General features: G+C 40.5%; 1 protein-coding gene across 5 annotated transcripts in view; it reads left to right on the forward strand.

Annotated features, from left to right (window-relative positions):
* Positions 1–8841: 8841 nt before the first annotated feature.
* Positions 8842–20231, forward strand: part of LANCL1 (LanC like glutathione S-transferase 1) — a 47705-nt gene continuing 36315 nt past the window's right edge. Inside the window, exons 1-4 of one of the 5 annotated variants that reach the window (XM_050751414.1) lie at positions 8851–8936; positions 10275–10352; positions 11643–11739; positions 16242–16359. In XM_050751414.1, the coding sequence (XP_050607371.1) occupies positions 10318–10352; positions 11643–11739; positions 16242–16359 (250 nt within the window). In that variant the 5' untranslated portion in view covers positions 8851–8936; positions 10275–10317. Of the gene's footprint in view, positions 8937–10274; positions 10353–10402; positions 10602–11251; positions 11435–11642; positions 11740–16241; positions 16360–20231 lie in introns of those variants that run through there. The other 4 variants (XM_050751419.1, XM_050751415.1, XM_050751416.1 and 1 more) reach the window with 4 other exon arrangements.

Below are 20231 nucleotides of genomic sequence, written 5' to 3' on the forward strand. Positions count from 1 at the left end.
TGTCAAGTCGTGGCTTGGAGGAAGATCTGTGTAATTTCCACCAATGTCCTCACCCCTCATTCCTTAATATGCATAACTGATGCTTTTCTATCTTACGTAAAGTGTTTTGCAAATGCAGGCTTAGACAAGCCCACTGTGTGTTCCAACCCACAAAACAGTCGCCTAAGCCACTTCTTTTACAAATTATGGAGCTGCCACAAACCTCAGGTGGCTTGTATTGAATCTGTTGTATATCAAAGTCCATCTATCATTTGTACTAGCTAGATGTAAGACAACAGAGAGCAAGTCCTCCAACTGAATATCTAAATGGCTGAGGTCAGAGGGCAGACAGAAATGACAGTAAGCCAGCAAGGAAGAAGCGGGGTGGGGTGGGCACTCCAGTTGATGCCACATGAAAGGACAAAAGAGTGACATGTCGTTCAGTAGATCCTTCTGAGAAAGTTAAGAATAGCTTTTTTTTTTTTTTTTTTTTTTTTTTGAGACGGAGTCTCGCTCTGTCGCCCAGGCTGGAGTGCAGTGGCCGGATCTCAGCTCACTGCAAGCTCCGCCTCCCGGGTTCGGGCCATTCTCCTGTCTCAGCCTCCTGAGTAGCTGGGACTACAGGCGCCCGCCACCTCGCCCGGCTAGTTTTTTGTATTTTTTTAGTAGAGACGGGGTTTCACCGTGTTAGCCAGGATGGTCTCGATCTCCTGACCTAGTGATCCGCCCGTCTCGGCCTCCCAAAGTGCTGTGATTACAGGCTTGAGCCACCGCGCCCGGCCTAAGAATAGCTTTTTTAAGAAATGAGAATGTAGGTTAAGAATATTCTTGAGTTATACTTCATTTCCAAAATATGTAACTAGGAATAAACAAAGACATGTTTCAGTGTATATTTTTATGTGTGTAGACAGCACAATTCATTGACAGAGTAAGAATTCAAAGCAAGCAAAAAAAAAAAAAAAAAGCCATGGTCTTGTTTTCAGGCTTGGGTCCTGGAAACAAACTTAAGGTAGACACGGGCATGTAAGAGGTTATGGTGGAGTGCCCTTTGGAATAAGAGCTGTGGAAAGCCAGAGTGTGAAGAAGGCAGATTGAGCAAAGGAGAAGTTGACCTACAATGAATTTGAAAAGAGCTAGCTGGGCGCAGTGGCTCACGCCTGTAATCCCAGAACTTTGGGAGGCTGAGGCAGGCAGATCACCTGAGGTCAGGAGTTCGAGACCAGCCTGACCAACATGGAGAAACCCCATCTCTACTGGAAATACAAAATTAGCTGGGAGTGGTGGTACACGCTACTCAGGAAGCTAAGGCCGAATTGCTTAAACCCAGGAGGTGGAGGTTGTGGTGAGCCGAGATCACGCCATTGCACTCCAGCCTGGGCAACAGCAGTGAAACTCCATCTCAGAAAAAGAAAAGAGGCTTCAGCCCATCCTATGGGCACTCTGGATATAAAATATAAGATGATAAGATGATATAAGGACATAAGATGGTCCTAGATTGAAGCAAGGGTGTTGGGCACGTGTACTCCTGTGAGTGACCAGTCATTAGATGCTCTTCAAAGACACTTAAGAGAATGAAAAGACAAGCTAAAGCCAAGGAGAAAACATTGACAAATGTTTTTACATGTATCTCATAAGTGACTTACATATAAAGAACTCTCAAACCTATTATGAATAATATTAAGTAAACAAACATCCCAATTTAAAAGTTGGGAATGGGGGGAGGGACTAAGGATTTGAACAAACACATTATCATATATATATATATACAGGGTGTGTGTGTGTGTGTATATATATACACATACATACATACACATTTCGTTGGCAAATAAGCATTAAAAAATGTAACAGCAGGCCGGGCGCGGTGGCTCACGCCTGTAATCCCAGCACTTTGGGAGGCCGAGGCGGGCGGATCACAAGGTCAGGAGATCGAGACCATGGTGAAACCCCGTCTCTACTAAAAATAGAAAAAATTAGCCGGGCGCAGTGGCGGGCGCCTGTAGTCCCAGCTACTCGGGAGGCTGAGGCAGGAGAAATGGCGTGAACCCGGGAGGCGGAGCTTGCAGTGAGCCGAGATTGCGCCACTGCACTCCAGCCTGGGCGACAGAGCGAGACTCCGTCTCAAAAAAAAAAAAAAAAAAAAAAAATGTAACAGCATTAGTAATTAGGGACATGAAAGCTAAAATGACAATGCAACACTATTACAAATCCACCAGAATGCTAAAATTAAAAGGACAGAATATACCAAGTATTGACAAGTAAGCACATGGAGGAACTAGAAATTTCATAAACTGCTGGTGGGAATGTGAAATGGTAAGATCATTTTCGGAAACAGTTTATTAGTTTCTTAAAGTACACATACTATCCAGCCATTACACTCCTAGATGTCTACACAAGCAAAATGAAAGACTGTATCCATACAAAGTATGAACATGTTACTTGTAGCTTTATTTGTAATAGCCAATGGCTGGATACAAATACATCTTGATAAACAAATTCATACAATGGAATAAAACTGACAAATAGAAATAAATTGACTATTAATACCTGCAATATAGATAAATCTAAAAATAATTATACTAAGTGAAAAAAGTCAGAATTACATACTATAAAATTCTATTTATTCAAAATTCTAGAAAATGCAGAAATTATATATTGACAGACAGCAGATCAGTCATTGTCCATAGCTAGGAAGCAGAGATTGTTAGTGAAAGACGGGAAGAAGGGATTACAAATGGTATGAGGGAATTTGGGGGTGATAAATAATGATCATTATCTTAATTTTGGTGATGATTTTGTGGGTATATACCTAAGTCAAAACTTATCAAATGGTATACTTTAGATACTGTTTACTTATGTCCATTATGTCCCATAAGATCTATTTTTTTTTTTTTTTTTGCGACGCAGTCTCACTCTGTCGCCCAGGCTGGAGTGCTGTGGCATGATCTTGGCTCACTGCAAGTTCTGCCTCCTGGGTTCACGCCATTCTCCTGCCTCAGCCTCCCAAGAAGTTGGGACTACAGGCACCCACCACCATGCCAGGCTAATTTTTCTTTTTGTAATTTTAGTAGAGACGGGGTTTCACCATGTTAGCCAGGATGGTCTCAATCTCCTGACCTCATGATCCGTCCACCTCAGCCTCCCAAAGTGCTGGGATTACAGGTGTGAGCCACCATGCCCGGCCAAGATCTATTTTTACAAACTGTTACTGAAACACTAGGGGTTCAGTCTAGATCCTGCTGCATGCCACACAGAAAACCAATCACTGAGACAATGAGTATTGCCTGGAAAAATGCTTTAATCAGGTGCCAAGCAGATGGAAAATCAGTCTGAAGTCTATCTCCTACACCTACTAAAATTAGGGGGATTTATAGCAGGAAAGAAATGTATTCATATGTGGGAATACAGAATTTAGGGAGGGGTAAGGAAGAGCAGTTTGTCAACAGAAAGCAGGTATCAGTTAGGTAGCCATGATAGGTGAGCGTTCTGGCATCTCATCGTCCAGATGTGGTGATCTGGTAAGCTACAGTTGCTTGATACTATCTGAGAGGCCTGATGGTTGGTTTCCTGAGAAAGGAACTCAGATAAGACAAATGTAAATTCCTCAAGTTTTAAGACCAGGAGGGTCAATTTCTATGTTTATTCAAAAGAAATCATAAACATCAGTTCTATGGGACAATTGGCCAGTTTCAAAATCATTCCATGGTTCTCTATTGTCTTTAGGATAAAGTGTAAGCTCCTTGTGATGTCTTAAAAGAAGTTCCAAGACCACTGTCTCTCTGCAACTTCTTTTCTTTCTGGGCCTTGACCCCTCTCTGTGCTCCAGCTGGGCTACTGGCATTTATGTGAAAGTGTGATGACTTTGCCTGACTCATCTTTGCACAGGTTGACCCTTCCATCTGAGATGTTCCCCTGGATCACCTTCACTTGGCCTATTGCTATGCTTCCTTCCAAACTCAACTCAGATGTCACCTTCCATGAAACCTCCCTGACTGCCTCAGGTCGGGTAAGGTGACTCTCCCACCATGAGTTCTCATGGTATCCTCAGTATCTTAAAGCATAACACTTATGCACATTGTAGTCATTTGTTTGCTTATTCAGTTTCTTATTTGTGAGTTACTTTAGTTCAGAAGCCACTCCCCAAACCTAGAACACAATATGCACTCCATAGACACTTTGCAACACTTATCTGAAGAATAAGTAAATGAATCAATGAACGAGCAAAAGAACCAACAAATAAATCAGAAAATATAATTCAGAGACATTTTAGAGGCCCAATCCTGACACACCCAGGTAAGGCCAAACTTGTGAATAAACAAGATAAATCACGTATAATGTGATTTTTGCAGACAGATGTAAAAGGTTTGTCTGGAAACATATATAACTATACCAGTTTATTTGAACTGTATTCTTAAATATTCAGAGTGAGGGAAATACAGACTTGGAGAAGAGAGAGTAAATTAGGAATTTATAATGGAGAGTAGGAGTTACGAGAGGACCCATATGGTCACGGCAGCATATAAGAGCTCTGATGTCCAGCAGGGAGAAAAGGAGGAGAAAATGCTGGTGGCTGGAGCTACCTGGGCAGAAGGAGGAGGACAGTAGATGGTTAAGCATATTGGCTCTCAAGTCAGAAGGTCTGGGGTCACCACTCACATGATAGTGACCTTGGAACAGTGAGATAACTATGCAAGTCTCTGTTTTCTCACTTGTAAAAGAGGGATGAGTAGTAGTATTACTCATGAGACTACTTTCCAAAGATGAAAGGAAATAGTTCGAGTAAAGTACCTAGCCTACAGTAAAGGCTTGTAAACAGTAGATGCTGTTATTAGGAAGGGGATGTGGATTAATCTCCCCTTCTTGGCCTTTATGTGTTCCCACCAACACCACCAACTGCTCTGGAAGGTTTATGAGTCTTTACACACAGAGCGATGGCATGCCTCCTGGTACCCTCAGCGTTACTCTGCCTACCCCTGGCTTAAAGGTACAGATGTTTATTAAAGAGCTTAGGCCCCAAGATGAAAGGGTATAAAATTGAATTATTCCACCTGAAGATCAAATTAAACTTTTATAACTTAAAAAGACTTATCTTGACTAGTTGCTCTTTATTCTGCCCAAAGTATGTTTAAGCTTCTGGTTGATCAATATTTAGTCTAGATCTAAGAAAAAAACCTCCTGGAAACATGAGGGTATTAAAAACCCTAATTGACTGCCAAAAGAAGTTATGAAAGCTCTTTCTCTGAAAGCATCTAGGTGAAATAACCACCTCTAAGTACACATTGGATTAGGCTACAGTGAAAAGATATTTCTTTTTTTCTTTTTAAACATTAGTCTAGGAAATACTTTAGAGACTATGATGTAACAAATATACATTGATGGGCATGATAACTCACAGAATTTCAGTCTGTTAACCTTTAGAACCATGGCTTTTATATTCAGAATTGTATTCTCTCTCTCTCTCTCTCTTTCACCAGCATATGTCAAACTCTAGTCTACAGTCTGCAAAACAATCACATAAAGATTAAGATTCAGGCTGGGAGCAGTGGCTCACATCTGTAATTCCAGTACTTTGGGAAGCTAAGGTGGGCGGATCACTTGTCCAGGCGGATCAGCCTGCGGAACATGGTGAAACCCTGTCTCTACTAAAAACACAAAAAATTAGCCAGGCGTGGTGGCGCGCGTCTGTAATCCCAGCGACTCAGGGGGCTGAGGTGGGAGAATTGCTGGAACCTGAGAGTGAGCCGAGTGAGCTGAGATCGCACCACTGCACTCCAGCCTGGGAGACAGAGCGAGACTCCATCTCAAAAGAAAAAAAAAAAGGATTCAACGTAGTCTCCAAGAGTTTCATATGAAGGTTTTTACAATGCAAATTCAACCCAAATCTCCTGAGGTCTGGGAATCTGTGTTTCAAACAAGAGCCTGATATAATGTATGAGAATTACTGCTTCCGAACTTGGAATTACCCAGGGAAAAAAGTTTTATATAACTCCTAGAATGCCAAGTCCTGTCCCTCAGGAGGAAGGAAATTAGTCCTGAGAATTTCATCCTCCCTTTCTCAGCCAGCTCCAAGAACAGTCCTGGGCCCAGGCTTTGAGGCTCAGCCCAGGTGTTACGATGATGTATAAGAAGCCAGCTCCTCTCTGCAGCTGCAGCCCTGTCTGTTGCCATAGCCACTGGCTGACCAGTATTATGGTCAGTTCAAGATGATCCCACAAGGCAATCACAGGATGAACCAGCTGGATTCTTGAAGTGTCCTTCTAGGTCTGTAAATTCCACTGCTAAATTCCTATTGCCGTGAAGTAGCAGCTTCTCCCACTTCTTATGAACTACATTCTACTTACAGTTACTCACCTATACACCTGAACTCAAGGCAAATAGAAAGGAAAAATGAAGCACAAATAACGTGGCTACTAGGCAAGTTGGAAAATGTTAAGGTTTCACTTTCAAATGATTGAAAAGCACCTGCTGTGTGGCAATTCCAAATCTTAAAAGAAGGACTGCAAAGGCCTGAGTATCTCTCTGTTGGCTACTCTCCCCTGCCAGGGTGTACAACTATCAGATATGCCAAAAGAACACATCAGAATGGGACAACGCAGGGCTTTGGTAATATATCATCTCTTTCCATGACTGAGTTTTGTGTGGTTGGATGGGATGGAAGCAAAAATAATCCACTTGATTAACAATTCATTGTCCTGAGAAGACCCCTCCAGTAGGGGATACTTTCTATCCTTCCCATCATTATGAAATTCAATCATATAGGGAACTGGGGACCTGCATACATTTAACAATGCAATATAGACATAGTTTCAACAACAAAGGGGGAAGTCTCCTTTTCTTTTTGCTCGTCAAAGATGCATACTAACACTGCTTGATAAAGAGCCCATCACAAGTGGTAGGTGGAGAAAGGAAAAAGCTTAAATGTTTGTACATCTTTTACCAACTTTCTGTACTCACAATATGTTTTAACCTCCCATGGAAACCCCAGCACACCTGTGTTCCACATAATAGCCGCTCTCACCCAGCAGGTACATTGAGAGAAAGGAATCTGTCAGCACACTAATAACATCCTGACAAGGCAGGGAGGAAAGGCTGCCAGCGCCGTAAGAAATACTGTCTCCAGGAAATTAAAAGTGTTCCGTAGCGTGCGTGGTGTACATCTGTTTATGTTCTTGTTTCCTCCACTGGCAATTGCTCCTGTCAATCCCTGAATTCTGTACTATGAACGAAACAGAAAATTGCTTCAGTAGTACACAGTCCCAGCTGGGTGTTAAACCAGCAGTGTCGTGATATTAGACGCAAGCTTAGATACTCTTGCTTTACACTTCCTTGAGCTGAAAAGAAAATAAGGTAATCTCAACAACAAAAAAAGAGACAAGTGGTACTTAGGAGAAAATTGAAAAAAGTAAAAACCATTTGCCTGATTTGTGTGTGTGTGTGTGTGTGTGTGTGTGTGTGTGTCTGAGTGCGTATATGTATGTTTGAAAGCAGGTGGCGAGTTTCTAGAAAAAAGGATATGGAGTCTCAAGATCTATCTTTTACCCCAAAGACCCACCAGCTAACAAGGATCAAGGGAATAGGTAAGAAACAGAGCAGGCATGGTTGCTAGAAGGTTAGAGGCAAAGGGAACACCACAGACACTTAAGCATGCTGCACTTTTGCTGGCAGATAGGGGCTATCAGTTACTAAAACTGCCATTATGTATTGGAGGACATTAACTGTCCACCAAAGTCAGTCCCCCTCTTCTTTCATTGTAGCTGAACACACAGCTGTTCAGCAGAGAACTTCATTTCACAGCTTCCTGGGCAGCTAGGGGTGAACAAGTGACTAAATCCTCACCAGCGGAATATGAGAGAAATGACAAATCCCACTTCCTAGTCTGTGCACTCCTCTGGGTGTGCCTGACGTTCTCACAAGCTGCAATCCTGACACATCTAAGACCAGCATGGACTTGCAGAGCGCATCACACACTGAGGGAGGCAGGAACAGAGATGGAAGGAATCTGTGATCCTGAATGGCCACATGGAGCAAAGCTAATCTGAACGAAGAAAAATACATCTCTATGTATTTTGGAGATTATGTTTTGAGGCCTCTTTGTAACTAACATAGTTTTCACCCTAATACACATTATAACATTTTGAAATTAAAGTCTGATAATGGAACTAAAATGCCCTCAGATTATAGTTGTTTTTCTCTGTTATCAATTGTCCCAGATTTCCAGAAGTATTCAGTTTTAAAGGCAATAATACAATGATTATTTCCTGAAAGTTCACACAAGACAGCTACATTGATTAAAAGAAGGAACGCTACATTTTTTAAAAGTAAAATGATCCTTAAAAAATTATAACTGTCAAATTTGTGTTAGCCACAAATGTGTTCAGCCACCATAGCCACAGGTGAAAGCATAGGTACTGTTTAGGGCTAAATTGTTGCCCTCCAAATTCATACGTTGAAGCCCTAACTCTCAGTATCTCAGCAAGTGGCAGTTGGAGATGGGTCTTTAAGGAAAAGTAAGGTTAGCCAAGGTGGGCTGATCACTTGAGGTCAGGAGTTCGAGACCAGCCTGGCCAACATGATGAAACCCCGTCTCTACTAAAAATATAAAAATTAGCTGGGTGTGGTGGCGTGTGCCTGTAATCCCAATCACTCTGGAGGCTGAGGCAGGAGAATCGCTTGAACCAGGGAGTCAGAGGTTGCAGTGAGCCAAGATTGCACCACTGCAGTCCAGCCTGGCAACAGAGCGAGACTCTGTCTCAAAAAGAAAAAAAAAATTATAAGGTTCAATGAAGTCATAATCCACTATGATGGTGTCATAAGAAGAGGAAATTAGGACACAGACAACACAGACTGAGGGACAACCATGTGAAGATAGGAGAAGACGGCATCTACAAGCCAAGGAGACAGGCCTCAGATGGAATCAGTCCTGCCAACATCTTAATCCCAGACTTCTATCCTTCAGAACTGTGAGAAAATACATTTCTGTTGTTTCAGGCCACTTTCTATGGATCTTTGTATGGCAGCCTGAGTAGACAAATACAAATAATAAACGTTAAGCACTTTTCTTTTGTATCAGAACCAAGGAGGGATTCTCTGGGTTGGTTCTCTGACAAAAAGGAAGGAAGAAAGAGAAGGAAAGGTGGGGAGTGGGGGAGGGAGGAAGGAAGGAAGATATTATTTCCAGCAATTAAAATCTTTGGGTGTTTACAAGTCACATGCTTTGACTATATTTAAATTCTAAATAATTCCACTTCCCTTCCCAAAATAAGTTTGGACCCATGCCTCACATCATCTTCAAAAGTAAACTACAGATAAAAGCTTAAATATAAGAGATAAAAAGTGAATAAAATAAAATGTGGGAAGTCATCTTTGCAGTCTATGAGTAGACAAAGACATTTGAATATGAAGCTAAATCCTCAAATCACAGTGTCACAATTACATGGGTTTAACTTCATCAAAATGAAAGATTGTGATTCAATAAAGGATATCCTAGAAAATGTGAACAGACTAAAGAAAGTATCTACAATAACTAAAGTGAAAGATTAATATATAGAATATACCCCACACACATGCAAAAACAAAAAAAAAAAAAAGAAAACTCTTTCAAATCAACAGTAAAACAATGCAATAGCTAATGGAAAAATAAATGAAGGATATGAACAGGTAAAGCCCAATTTTCTAACACATATGTGAAGGAAAGTTCAACACCATTAGCCACAGGAAAATGAAAAGATTAAATATGACTGAGATTCTACATTATTCATTAGAATGGCAAACATTAGAACACTAGATAATACCAAGTGTTGGAGAGAAGATGGAAATGATATAAACAATTGATATGCTGGAGTGAATACTCTTGGAGTAAACAATAGATACTGTTGGAGGGAATATAAACTAGTCCAGCGGTTTTGGAAAGCAATCTAACAACACTGGGGAAATTAAGTACAGAATCTCATATGATCCAGCAATTGACTGCTGGGTGTATGTCTCAGGGATACTCACACAGATTCATAAAAGCACATGTTCCAAGAATATTGTGTATGGAAGTTAGAAACAATGTCCATCATTAGGGGAAAGAATTAGTAAAACAAGATAGAGGCATACTATGAAAATATACAATTACCATCCTGCCTTGCTTAACAACAGTAATATTTAATTGCTTAAAGACTGTGAGTGGGATAAATGGATAGTAAGCCTTTACTCATTAAAGAAAAAAAAATTGATAAAATGTCTCTCCTTTTCCTTTTCTCTCTTGTGAGTTGCTCCTTCAAACACCCATCTTTTACAACATGAGGGATATCCAGTTTATGATTCACTATGGGCGTCAGCTAAATCTTCGTGAATTTGATGAGAGAAAGAAAGGAACTAAGCTTCCTAAGAGGGTAACTATTTTAAAACAGCAAACCTGGGTGTGGAAAGGGATTAGGAGTAGAATTTGGGATGGCAGCCTCAGAAGGACAAACTTAGTCCAAGGTGGGAGGGAGTTGGGGTGGAAATCGAGCTTCTCCAGTTGGAGGTGTGGAGCTAGGACCCTTCGTTGAAATTGGTGAGAAGGAAAAGGAGAGAGTGAGGCTGACTTTTTAACTGAACTCCAAAGTTCTCAGCAATAGAATGGGCCTAATATGTACCAGGTAGGATTTAATTTTAAATGAAAGAAAAATGTTTCAGATAGCAGGGACTGTTAAACAGTGAAACTGAATGTTGTGTAGCTCCTGCTTTGTTGGTCTTCAGTATTTTTTAAAGAGCTTTGTTACCCAGTATTATCGTCCAGTTGAGGCTAAGGAGCAGAATAAATTTCCTGAGAGCTGTAATTTGTGTTTTCATGTGCTGTCCCCGAAGTATTATCAATCGCTATTTGATATCCTGTCCTTTGGACATATTTTTGTTGTTGTTGATAATAATGGTGGTGTTTTGTTTTTGTTTTTGTTTTTTTTAAGAAATGAAAGAAAAAGTTTGGCACGTCCCTGGAGAGACATTACCCCCGACCCCCCGCCAATTTTATCTATTGCGAACAGCAGAAATACCAGTGTTCAGATCTAAAAGCAGTCTTTTTCTTCTCCAGATTAAAAAAAAAAAATCTACTTCTTATGACTCTGTACTTAAATTTGACTTCTTAAAAATAAGAAAAATTAAAGAAGGGTAGGAAATATTGGTCACATCTCCGCGTGATTCTAGGTCCTCACTTCTGCTACCCCGTAATTAAAATACCCTGTGTTATCCTTTAGAAATTACACTCCTGTCTCTTTAACAAACTGTAAGCGAGGCGGGGGAGGGTCTCGGAGGCGGCGAAGGCGCTGATTGGTCTTCCTGGCAGAAACTGGGCGGTAAAAGAGCCTCCTCTGTTATTGACCGGGGCTGCTGGGTGAGAGGCCAGGGCCGAGGAGGGCTTCAGGACGCGGGAAGCGCCCTTGCTTCAAGTCGCGGGCGTGGGAACGGGGTTGCAAAACGGGTCCCCTCCATCCGGGTGGGTTAAGGGCCCTGGCAGCCTTTTCGCGAAGGCGCCACGCCCTAGCAGTTGGGCCGCAGTGGGCCCGAGGTCCACTCGGACCGCCGAGACCGCTCGTTGGCCGCGGAGCTGGAGGAAAGGGGATACCTGGGCGCCGGCCGCCGCCCTCGCAACTCGGCCGAGGCCCCTATCTCAACCTAGTTTCTCTTTTTCCCCTGTTCTGCAGGCTCGCTTCCGGCGTCATGGCTCAAAGGGCCTTCCCGAATCCTTATGCTGATTATAACAAATCCCTGGCCGAGGGCTACTTTGACGCTGCCGGGAGGGTGAGTTTGGGATATGGCTGCCTGCATCCCTGCCTCTCCCCACGGTGTTCGGAAAGGAGCTCATTTTTGCCTGAAAGAAAGAGTTGAGCATCCCCCTTTAAAAAAATACATGATTCGACGATAAATATGTAAATTATTTAAAAATACATGTTAATATATACAATTGGAGCTCCAACATAATGTTGAATACGTCATTGTTAACATTATTGAAATAAGCTCAATTATTGATAGTATAAATTTTAAAAATTGGCAAATATGTAGTTTGCTATGTAATTGGCATTTTTTATGTATTTTGGTTTGCTGCTTAAAGAGGTGAAGAATCCTAACAGTATTCACATGTGCCGTGTTATTCCTTTGTGATTACACACAAGTGTGGTCAGGGTAATTATGAGAGCAGACGGTGGTGTGTGGTAAGGACATCTTTAAACTATTACTGCTAAGAGAATTTGGGGACATAGGAAACCTGAAGTTGTTTGTACCAGTGTCGCTCCACAGGACATACCCACAGCTGGGAAAAAAAAAAAACACACTTGTAAATTAAACTGGTTAGTATGTCACAAATCACTGTGCAAAAGAGAACCTGGATGTGAAATACTGGGGGCCTGTGTTTTCTCATGACTTTTTGAGTGAACATAATGGTTGAGAAGGAATACAGGTATTTTTAAGAATACCTAGTTTTGGCTGGGTGCAGTGGCTCACGCCATTAATCCCGACACTTTGGGAAATCAAGGCAGGAGGATTGCTTGAGGCCACGAGTTTGAGACCAGCCTGTGCAACCTAACAGGACCTTATCTCTACGAAAACTTTTTAAAAAATTAGCCAGGTGTGGTGGAAAGCTTGTAGTCTCAGCTACTTGGGAGGCCGAGGCGGGAGAATTGCTGGAGCCCAGGGGATTTGAGGCTGTAGTGAGCTATGATTGCACCACTGCACTTCAGCCTGGGTGACAGAGAGAGACCCTGTCTCTAAAAAATAAAAACAAAAGTTTTGAAAATGAGTTAAGTTGGAAACAGGGCACACACTTTAAAAATTTTACTAGTTTATTTCTTTGAAACTTGTCAGTCATGCAAAAGGCATTTTATGTGATATAATGGCCTTACAGATTTCATCCCTGTCAAATTAATTGTGGGTTTGATGGTTCTGTGTTTTTTCCTTAAAGCACTTGTCAGTTTATAGATTAACTTGGGTCAGTAATGCAGGTAGGAGGAATCAAAGAGATGAAGAAGAGGTGTAGGGTAGAAGGCTACCAAAATGTATATGGAGTTGGAGTCAATCTGATTATTTTAAGACTAGTATTAAGCTGCCCAAACAAAGCTTTTTATAATTATCTTCAGGTCAGATGGATTCCCTTTGGCCATTTGGGCCTGCATTCTTCCTAACTGTGCAGATTCTCAAGGTGAAGTATATGTCTTATCTTGCTGGAGGAGGACTTGCTGCTTCATGCTGACTTGGCAAAGAGAACACTTGAGGATTGTCCTAGTGACAGAAACCTTCAATAAAATGTAGCTGTTTAGGCTGCCTATAAAGTAAATGCTTTTTATGAATTTAACTTTTTCTTTCTTTTTTTTTCTTTTTTCTTTTTCTTTTTCTTTTTCTTTTTTTTTTTTCTGAGATGGAGTCTCATCCTGAGCCCAGGCTGGAGCGCAGAGGCACCATCTTGGCTCACTGCAACCTCTGCCTCCCAGACCCGTGATTCTCATGCCCCAGCCTCCCAAGTAGCTGGGATTACAGGTGCACAACACCACGCCTGGCTAATTCTGAGTAGAGGTAGGGTTTCACCATGTTGGCCAGGCTGGTCTCAAACTCCTGTCCTCAAGTGATCCACCCATCTCAGCCTCCCAAAATGCTGGGATTACAGACGTGAGCCATCTGTGCCTGGCCGAATTTAACCCTTTACTTCTAAGGGGAAAAATGTACAAATTTAAACCCTGACCCAAGAGTAAGAATGTAATTTATTTCCTAATGTAGTTTTTGGACAGATCCTAGAAAGAAAGTAGCATACCAGTTCTAAAACTGTGTAATGTTGAACACAGGGGATCAAACCCTGGAGATCTGTCCTCCTCAATTTCTTGGCACAAGATTTCAATAAGGAACTGGTCTGTTTTCTGGCATCGGTCAGAAAAAATAAAAAAGGACTTTTAGAGACTTCAGGTTATTGCTAGAGTTTGAATAATTTGGTGGTCTACCACAAGCAATCAATATTCTCACAGAGGTCACCTTTATTAAATGCAGAATGTGCCAAACAGAAAGTAACTTCCCTTCATGAGGCTGAGACATTCTCATTATTCTTGATCTCTTGAAGGCCAGGCAAGATGATAAATTATATATGATCTATATACAGTAGATGATGTGTTCTCAATGTGGATGCACTCTTCTATCTAGCTGAGATTTATAGACCTTTTATATTAACACTGAAGTATATTTTATCCTACTAAGTGTATTTTCAAGTCTGGTTGAAATCTTCTTTGCAGAAATTGTTAAATAATGGGAGTGTGTCTGTCAAACAATGTAGTTTCTTCTAAAGAGTGTGAAATAAGGGATCATAGTGGTGCTCTAGATTAAATAATCCAGATGTGGTTGAAAGTCTGATTTGCCTTATCAAGGATGCTCCTCCAAAGTGAATCTTAATGTATTTTTAAACTATTGTTGTTAATTCTGATACTGCCTTCTTGCTGTTATCAGTGTTAAGATTTTATCCCATTTTTAAAAATGAGATTCTGATGTGAGTGGTTAGATTTATTTCTGCAATCCTTACATGGTAATATAAAGTGTTTATACCCTTGTAACATCAACATTGTTCTGAAATTTTAATGGCTTTGTGAAATTCAAGTCGTGGAATCACAGCAAGTTCTTAAAATTATTGAGGGATACAATAAAGTGACCTTTTTTTTTTTTTTTTTTTTTTTTGAGATGGAGTTTTGCTCTTGTTGCCCAGGCTGGAATGCAGTGGCACGATTTCGGCTCACTGCAACCTCCGCCTCCTGGGTTCAAGGGATTCTCCTGCCTCAGCCTCCCTAGTAGCTGGGATTACAGGCGTGCGCCACCATGCCTGACTAATTTTGTATTTTTAGTAGAGATGGTGTTTCTCCATGTTGGTCATGCTGGTCTCAAACTCCCAACCTCAGGTTATCCACACGCCTCGGCCTCCCAAAGTGCTAGGATTACAGGAATGAGCCACTGCACCCGGCCTAAAGTGACTTTTTAAGAAACTGATTCAGTGTATGCAGAAGTTTAAAATTATTTTTCATTTGCCTTTAAGAAGAATAACGTAATGATTGTGTGAGCCTCACTATTTGCACAGCATCTGTGGACCTTCATATGGGTGGTACTGACCCCAGAGCCCCAGCCTTAGTGGATTTTTCAATCCATATCTAAACTATTACTTGCCTTAGACCCTTGATCTGCTAAAAAATTAGTAAAAATGTCAACATTTACATCCCTGAATGAGAAAGACTTATAATACACTATTTCATTTAATCCTCAACGTACATTTTGAAATTGGTGGGGCAGGTATTATTATCCTGACTTTATGGAGGTAATTGAAACATAAGTTCTGAGTTGAGCCAGATCACTCAGCTAATAGCGGGTAAGGATGCAGACAGGCTCGCTCATTGAGAAACATTTGTGAAGCCCCATTCTCTGCCAGACACTGGGTTTATGATGGTGAGTTTGATATTCATTCTGTTCTGCTTGAGGCTCTTGATACACATGAATTTGTTTTGCTTTTCTTTTGCTACGTTATTTTTTTTTTAAATCATTTTTTAAAAATAAGAGCAATTAGATGTTTCTTTAGGGAATCTACCTTGCTGCAGCTTGAATACTAAAAATCCAGTAGTTTGAAAGCAGCAGACATATGATTTGTGCTTAATTTAATAAAATGACTATTATTATAATAAATATTGGTGTAAATAATAGGCGATTACTATTAAGTGGAAAATTACTGTGAGCCAGTTTATCATTGGCAGTCTGTTTTAGTATTTAACTAAAAATTTTACGTAAAACGTAAGTTACAACAGTATTTTATAAATTTTGTTAATATGATGTTGTTGTTAAGAATAGGTAATAAGGCCGGGCGCGGTGGCTCAAGCCTGTAATCCCAGCACTTTGGGAGGCCGAGACGGGCGGATCACGAGGTCAGGAGATCGAGACCATCCTGGCTAACACAATGAAACCCCGTCTCCACTAAAAATACAAAAAAATTAGCCGGGCGTGGTGGCGGCGCCTGTAGTCCCAGCTACTCGGGAGGCTGAGGCAGGAGAATGGCGGGAACCCGGGAGGCGGAGCTTGCAGTGAGCCGAGATCGCGCCACTGCACTCCAGCCTGGGCCACAGAGCGAGACTCCGTCTCAAAAAAAAAAAAAAAAAAAGAAAATAAATTGTTCAGTCTCCCAGGTAGAAAAATATGTTGTAAGTGGAAAAGAAGTACCTCTCTGTCTTTGATAGCTTATAGTCCAGCAAGCTGGGTGACCCACATTATTTTGATATTTGTTTTTCTTTAATATCTAGCTGACTCCTGAGTTCTCACAACGCTTGACCAATAAGATTCGGGAGCTTCTTCAGCAAATGGAGAGAGGCCTGAAATCAGCAGACCCTCGGGATGGCACCGGTTACACTGGCTGGGCAGGTATGAAGTGCTGACTGTGAGCTGGCATAAGCATTGTGCTTAAGAGCCAGAGCATTTTTCCAAGAGCTGTCTCTCTGAATGGTACACCCTTAAATGCTTCCTGCATCTGCATATGAGTAATTGCTTCTGGGAGAGTGCTGTGCCCTCAACCCAACCACAGTATCTTCTGGGTTTTTAATAGTGCCCTGAATTTAGGACATGGTAAGCATATTCATGTAATTCATGCCTGACATTTGGATGGCTGCTATACTTGTGAGGAGAAAAATTGATTTTCAATATTACATGGTTAATTTGGAGATGTAATTTCAGTGGGAAGAATTGGGAAGAGTTCCAAAATACATTGCCTGAAGCAGAGGTAATGAGGATTGATCTCAGGAGTAAAACATGTCCAGAAGCATTTTAAAAAGTTAACCCATGACAGGAATCCATACAGAAACACAGGGTAAAGTATTACTTCCATGGACTAATCCTCCTATGCGGTCATTGCTGGTTGGTTTGCAATTGCTGCATTGCCAGTCTCAATCATTGAGAGGTTGGAGGAGGTTTAGGAAGAAACGGTGCATTGATGTCAAAAAAGGTGAGAAAGAGAAAAAGCAAAGAAGAGACTGGGTGCGGTGGCTCACACCTGTAATCCCAGCTCTTTGGGAGGCCAAGGTGGGTGGATCATGAGGTCAAGAGATCAAGACCATCCTGGCCAACACTGTGCAACCCCATCTCTACTAAAAATACAAAATTAGCTGGGCATGGTGGCTCATGCCTGTAGTCCCAGCTACTCAGGAGGCTGAGGCAGGAGAATCGCTTGAATCCGGGAGGTGGAGATTGCAGTGAGCTGAGATTACGCCACTGCACTCCAGCCTGGTGATGGAGCAAGACGCCATCTCAAAAAAAAAAGGAGAAAAGTTAAAGAACTGCAATTAATTTACCAAATGTAGAGAAACAAAAAGACAGCTGTGTAATCTGGAAGAAAGCATAGAGACTCAGTGTTTCCCATTCCCTTTAAAGAGTGGGCAAGGAGGAATAAGCTTGTAATCCACGGAATTTGAATTTGATTTTAAGGGAGTGGAATTTGTCATAAAAATGGCCTAATAGCAGAGATTCTGATTCAGTAGATCTTGAGCAGAACCCAGGAATTTGCCTTTTATAACCATCAGTGGTCCTGATGCAGATGGTGATCTATGGACTGCAGTTTGAAAGCTTCTTGAGAGAAATTTATTTATAATAGCAATCTCTTAGTCTTCGTCTATAGTACAGGTTGAGGATCCCAAATCTGAAAATCTGAAATCCAAAATGCTCCAAAATTTGAAGCTTTCTGAGCTCTGATGTGACACTCAAAGGAAATGTTCGTTGAGCATTTAGGATTATCAATACTCAGATTTGGGATACTCACCTGGTAAATATAAGGCAAATATTTCAAAAATTGAAATCCAAAACACTTGTCCCAAGGATTTCAGATAAGAGATACTCAACCAATAATGACAAATGATTCTATTTTTTTAACAAGGGTAGGGAAGACAGATTGAACCAGTAAAATTACAATCTCAGGGACTTTTAAAGTCAATGTTTTGTAAAAATAAGACTGGACTAGATAATGTTGGACCATTCCTTTTATTATTTTATGATTTTTATGAATTGTAGAAGCTTAACACAAAATGAGAATGAAATGAAAGGATTTTGTTTCAAGAAGGAAGGTATAACAGCTGTCGTTTATTATCTACTGTGTACCAGGTGTGATGTGGTTGATAGATAATGTCATCAGTCAATGTTGAACATTACTATTTATTTAAAATTATCGGGGTTTGAACAAAATAGGGCAAGCACAATATACAGTTGTCTTGAGATTTCCTCTTGATGGCCATGTTGTAATAATATATAAGGCTCAAACTTACAGATCTGTTTCTAACATATATGGAGTTTCTATTATTTTGTTATTCCTGGCCAAAAAAAGAAAAAAAAAAGACTGAAACAGATCACTAGTTAATTCTAGCACTGATTACAAAAGAATGACTTAAACTTTTAAATTGGCCACTCAGATGTACTCATATTATTATTGTGAGGTGCTTTGCTTTAGGGGGAAAATAAGAGGATTGATTTCAAGTTTGAATTAAGTTTGACAATGTTGGGAAGAGTCATTAGTCAGAACCTTATATTGCTAGGGCTAGTTGAGAAACCAAAAGTTAAAATCTTTGGAGATAGCAAAGAAATTTCACTCCAAAGTAAAATGCAAGTTTGTTTATTTTTTTTGGGGGGGGGGCGGGGGGCTGTGCTGGGTTTCTGGCTTCATCTCCTTTGAATGTCAATATCCTTCAACCTTTAATCCTCAAGTATCTATGATATTCATTGCTGGTTCCTGAAAGCAGCTTATATGGCAAGCATCTGAGGCAAATTGGCATAGTTAGCAGTTTAGGATGTCTTTAGTGGCTGGTTGTTTTAGGATGTAACGTAAAATCTTCTAGATAAATTTGCTAATGGTTTTCAAGGCAAGGTTCCTAATGTCTCCTAATCAAACACTGTTAAAAAACCATTATTCCCACATAAAATAGACTGCCTCCTCCAGTGTTTTGATAAGTAAAATGCTACCTTGTGCCAGTGTTGAGACAGTTTAAATAACATAAAGCTCTGAGTTGTATAAGAAACTAAAACTGATTCAACCCCATAAAATCACAGTGTTAATACCTTCTCCTCCTATTATGTTATAGTTTACCAAGTATCATTTATTCATAACTGCAATTTTATTACCAAGTAATGCATTCACAGACACAATAAAAATATTTGGTGTTGTATGTCAAAGCAATGTTTATATAATTATGTGTAGATTTTTATGTTACTTTGTCCCGTTATCTTTCAAAAAAATGACACTCTTTGGGAAACACGCATCATATTTCTTTAACTTTGTTCAGCATGAGAAAACTGCATGGTTATTACAATTAGTTAGAACTTTAACATCTTATTTTGTTAAATGTCATTCTCCAGTATAAGCATGGGCTGATAGCTAATACTAGTTAGATAGGATTAGGATTTGGGACAGGATTAGGTTCAGCTGTCTGTACCCCAAAAGAGAAAACAAAAGTATAGTGGTTTAAATAACAGTGCATTTTTCTCTCATAAAAGAAGGCCAGAAAGCGTTGGTCAGTCCAGGTCTGATAGTTAGCTTCAGGATGTTAATAGGAACCCCACTTCCTTTCTTTCTGCTCCATCATTCCTCAGCCTCTAGCTTTTACCTCTTGTTCAAAATGGCTGCTGAAGATCCAGTCATTACATCAGCTTTTCAGGCTGCTGGAAGGAAGAAGAGGCAAAGAAGAATGCATTAATGCATGCTCTGCCTTTAAAAAGCCTTCCTGGAAGTCCCACTCATCATTTCAGTTGTGCTTACTTTGCATGGGCTGGGACGTAGTCACTCTTGTTAGGAAGAAAGGGTGGGAAATGCAGGCTTTTATCTTGGGTTCTGTTAATAGAGGAAGAGGAGAGTCAACTTTAGGATAAGACCTAGTAATCTCGGCTATAACTTCTATATAACAAGAAAAATGATTTTTTTCTTGACTCCTGTATTTTGCACAAGGCTTTTGGACAGTGAGCCTCAATTTTTATGTCTGTTAAAGGATCTCTTCTGTTCACTTTTGGGGGGAATAAATTTACCAGTGTCTATAAAATATTTTGAAATTTTCCAGGCAATATTTTGTCTCTTCTTTGTTTCCAAGGAGATTGATTTGGGTTTTGATTCACAACACCTTTACTCGTTTAAGGGTTTTTTTTGTTTTGTTTTGTTTTTCCATTCAATAAGTAATAGTCTTTGCATAAAGCCTGCCACAGAAAGGAAGTATTACAGGAATGCCAAATCATAAATAATTTTCCTAGAGCTAAGTGTAACTTAAATC

Source organism: Macaca thibetana, chromosome 12, assembly GCF_024542745.1.
Source record: "Macaca thibetana thibetana isolate TM-01 chromosome 12, ASM2454274v1, whole genome shotgun sequence".
NCBI classification, from domain to species: domain Eukaryota; kingdom Metazoa; phylum Chordata; class Mammalia; order Primates; family Cercopithecidae; genus Macaca; species Macaca thibetana.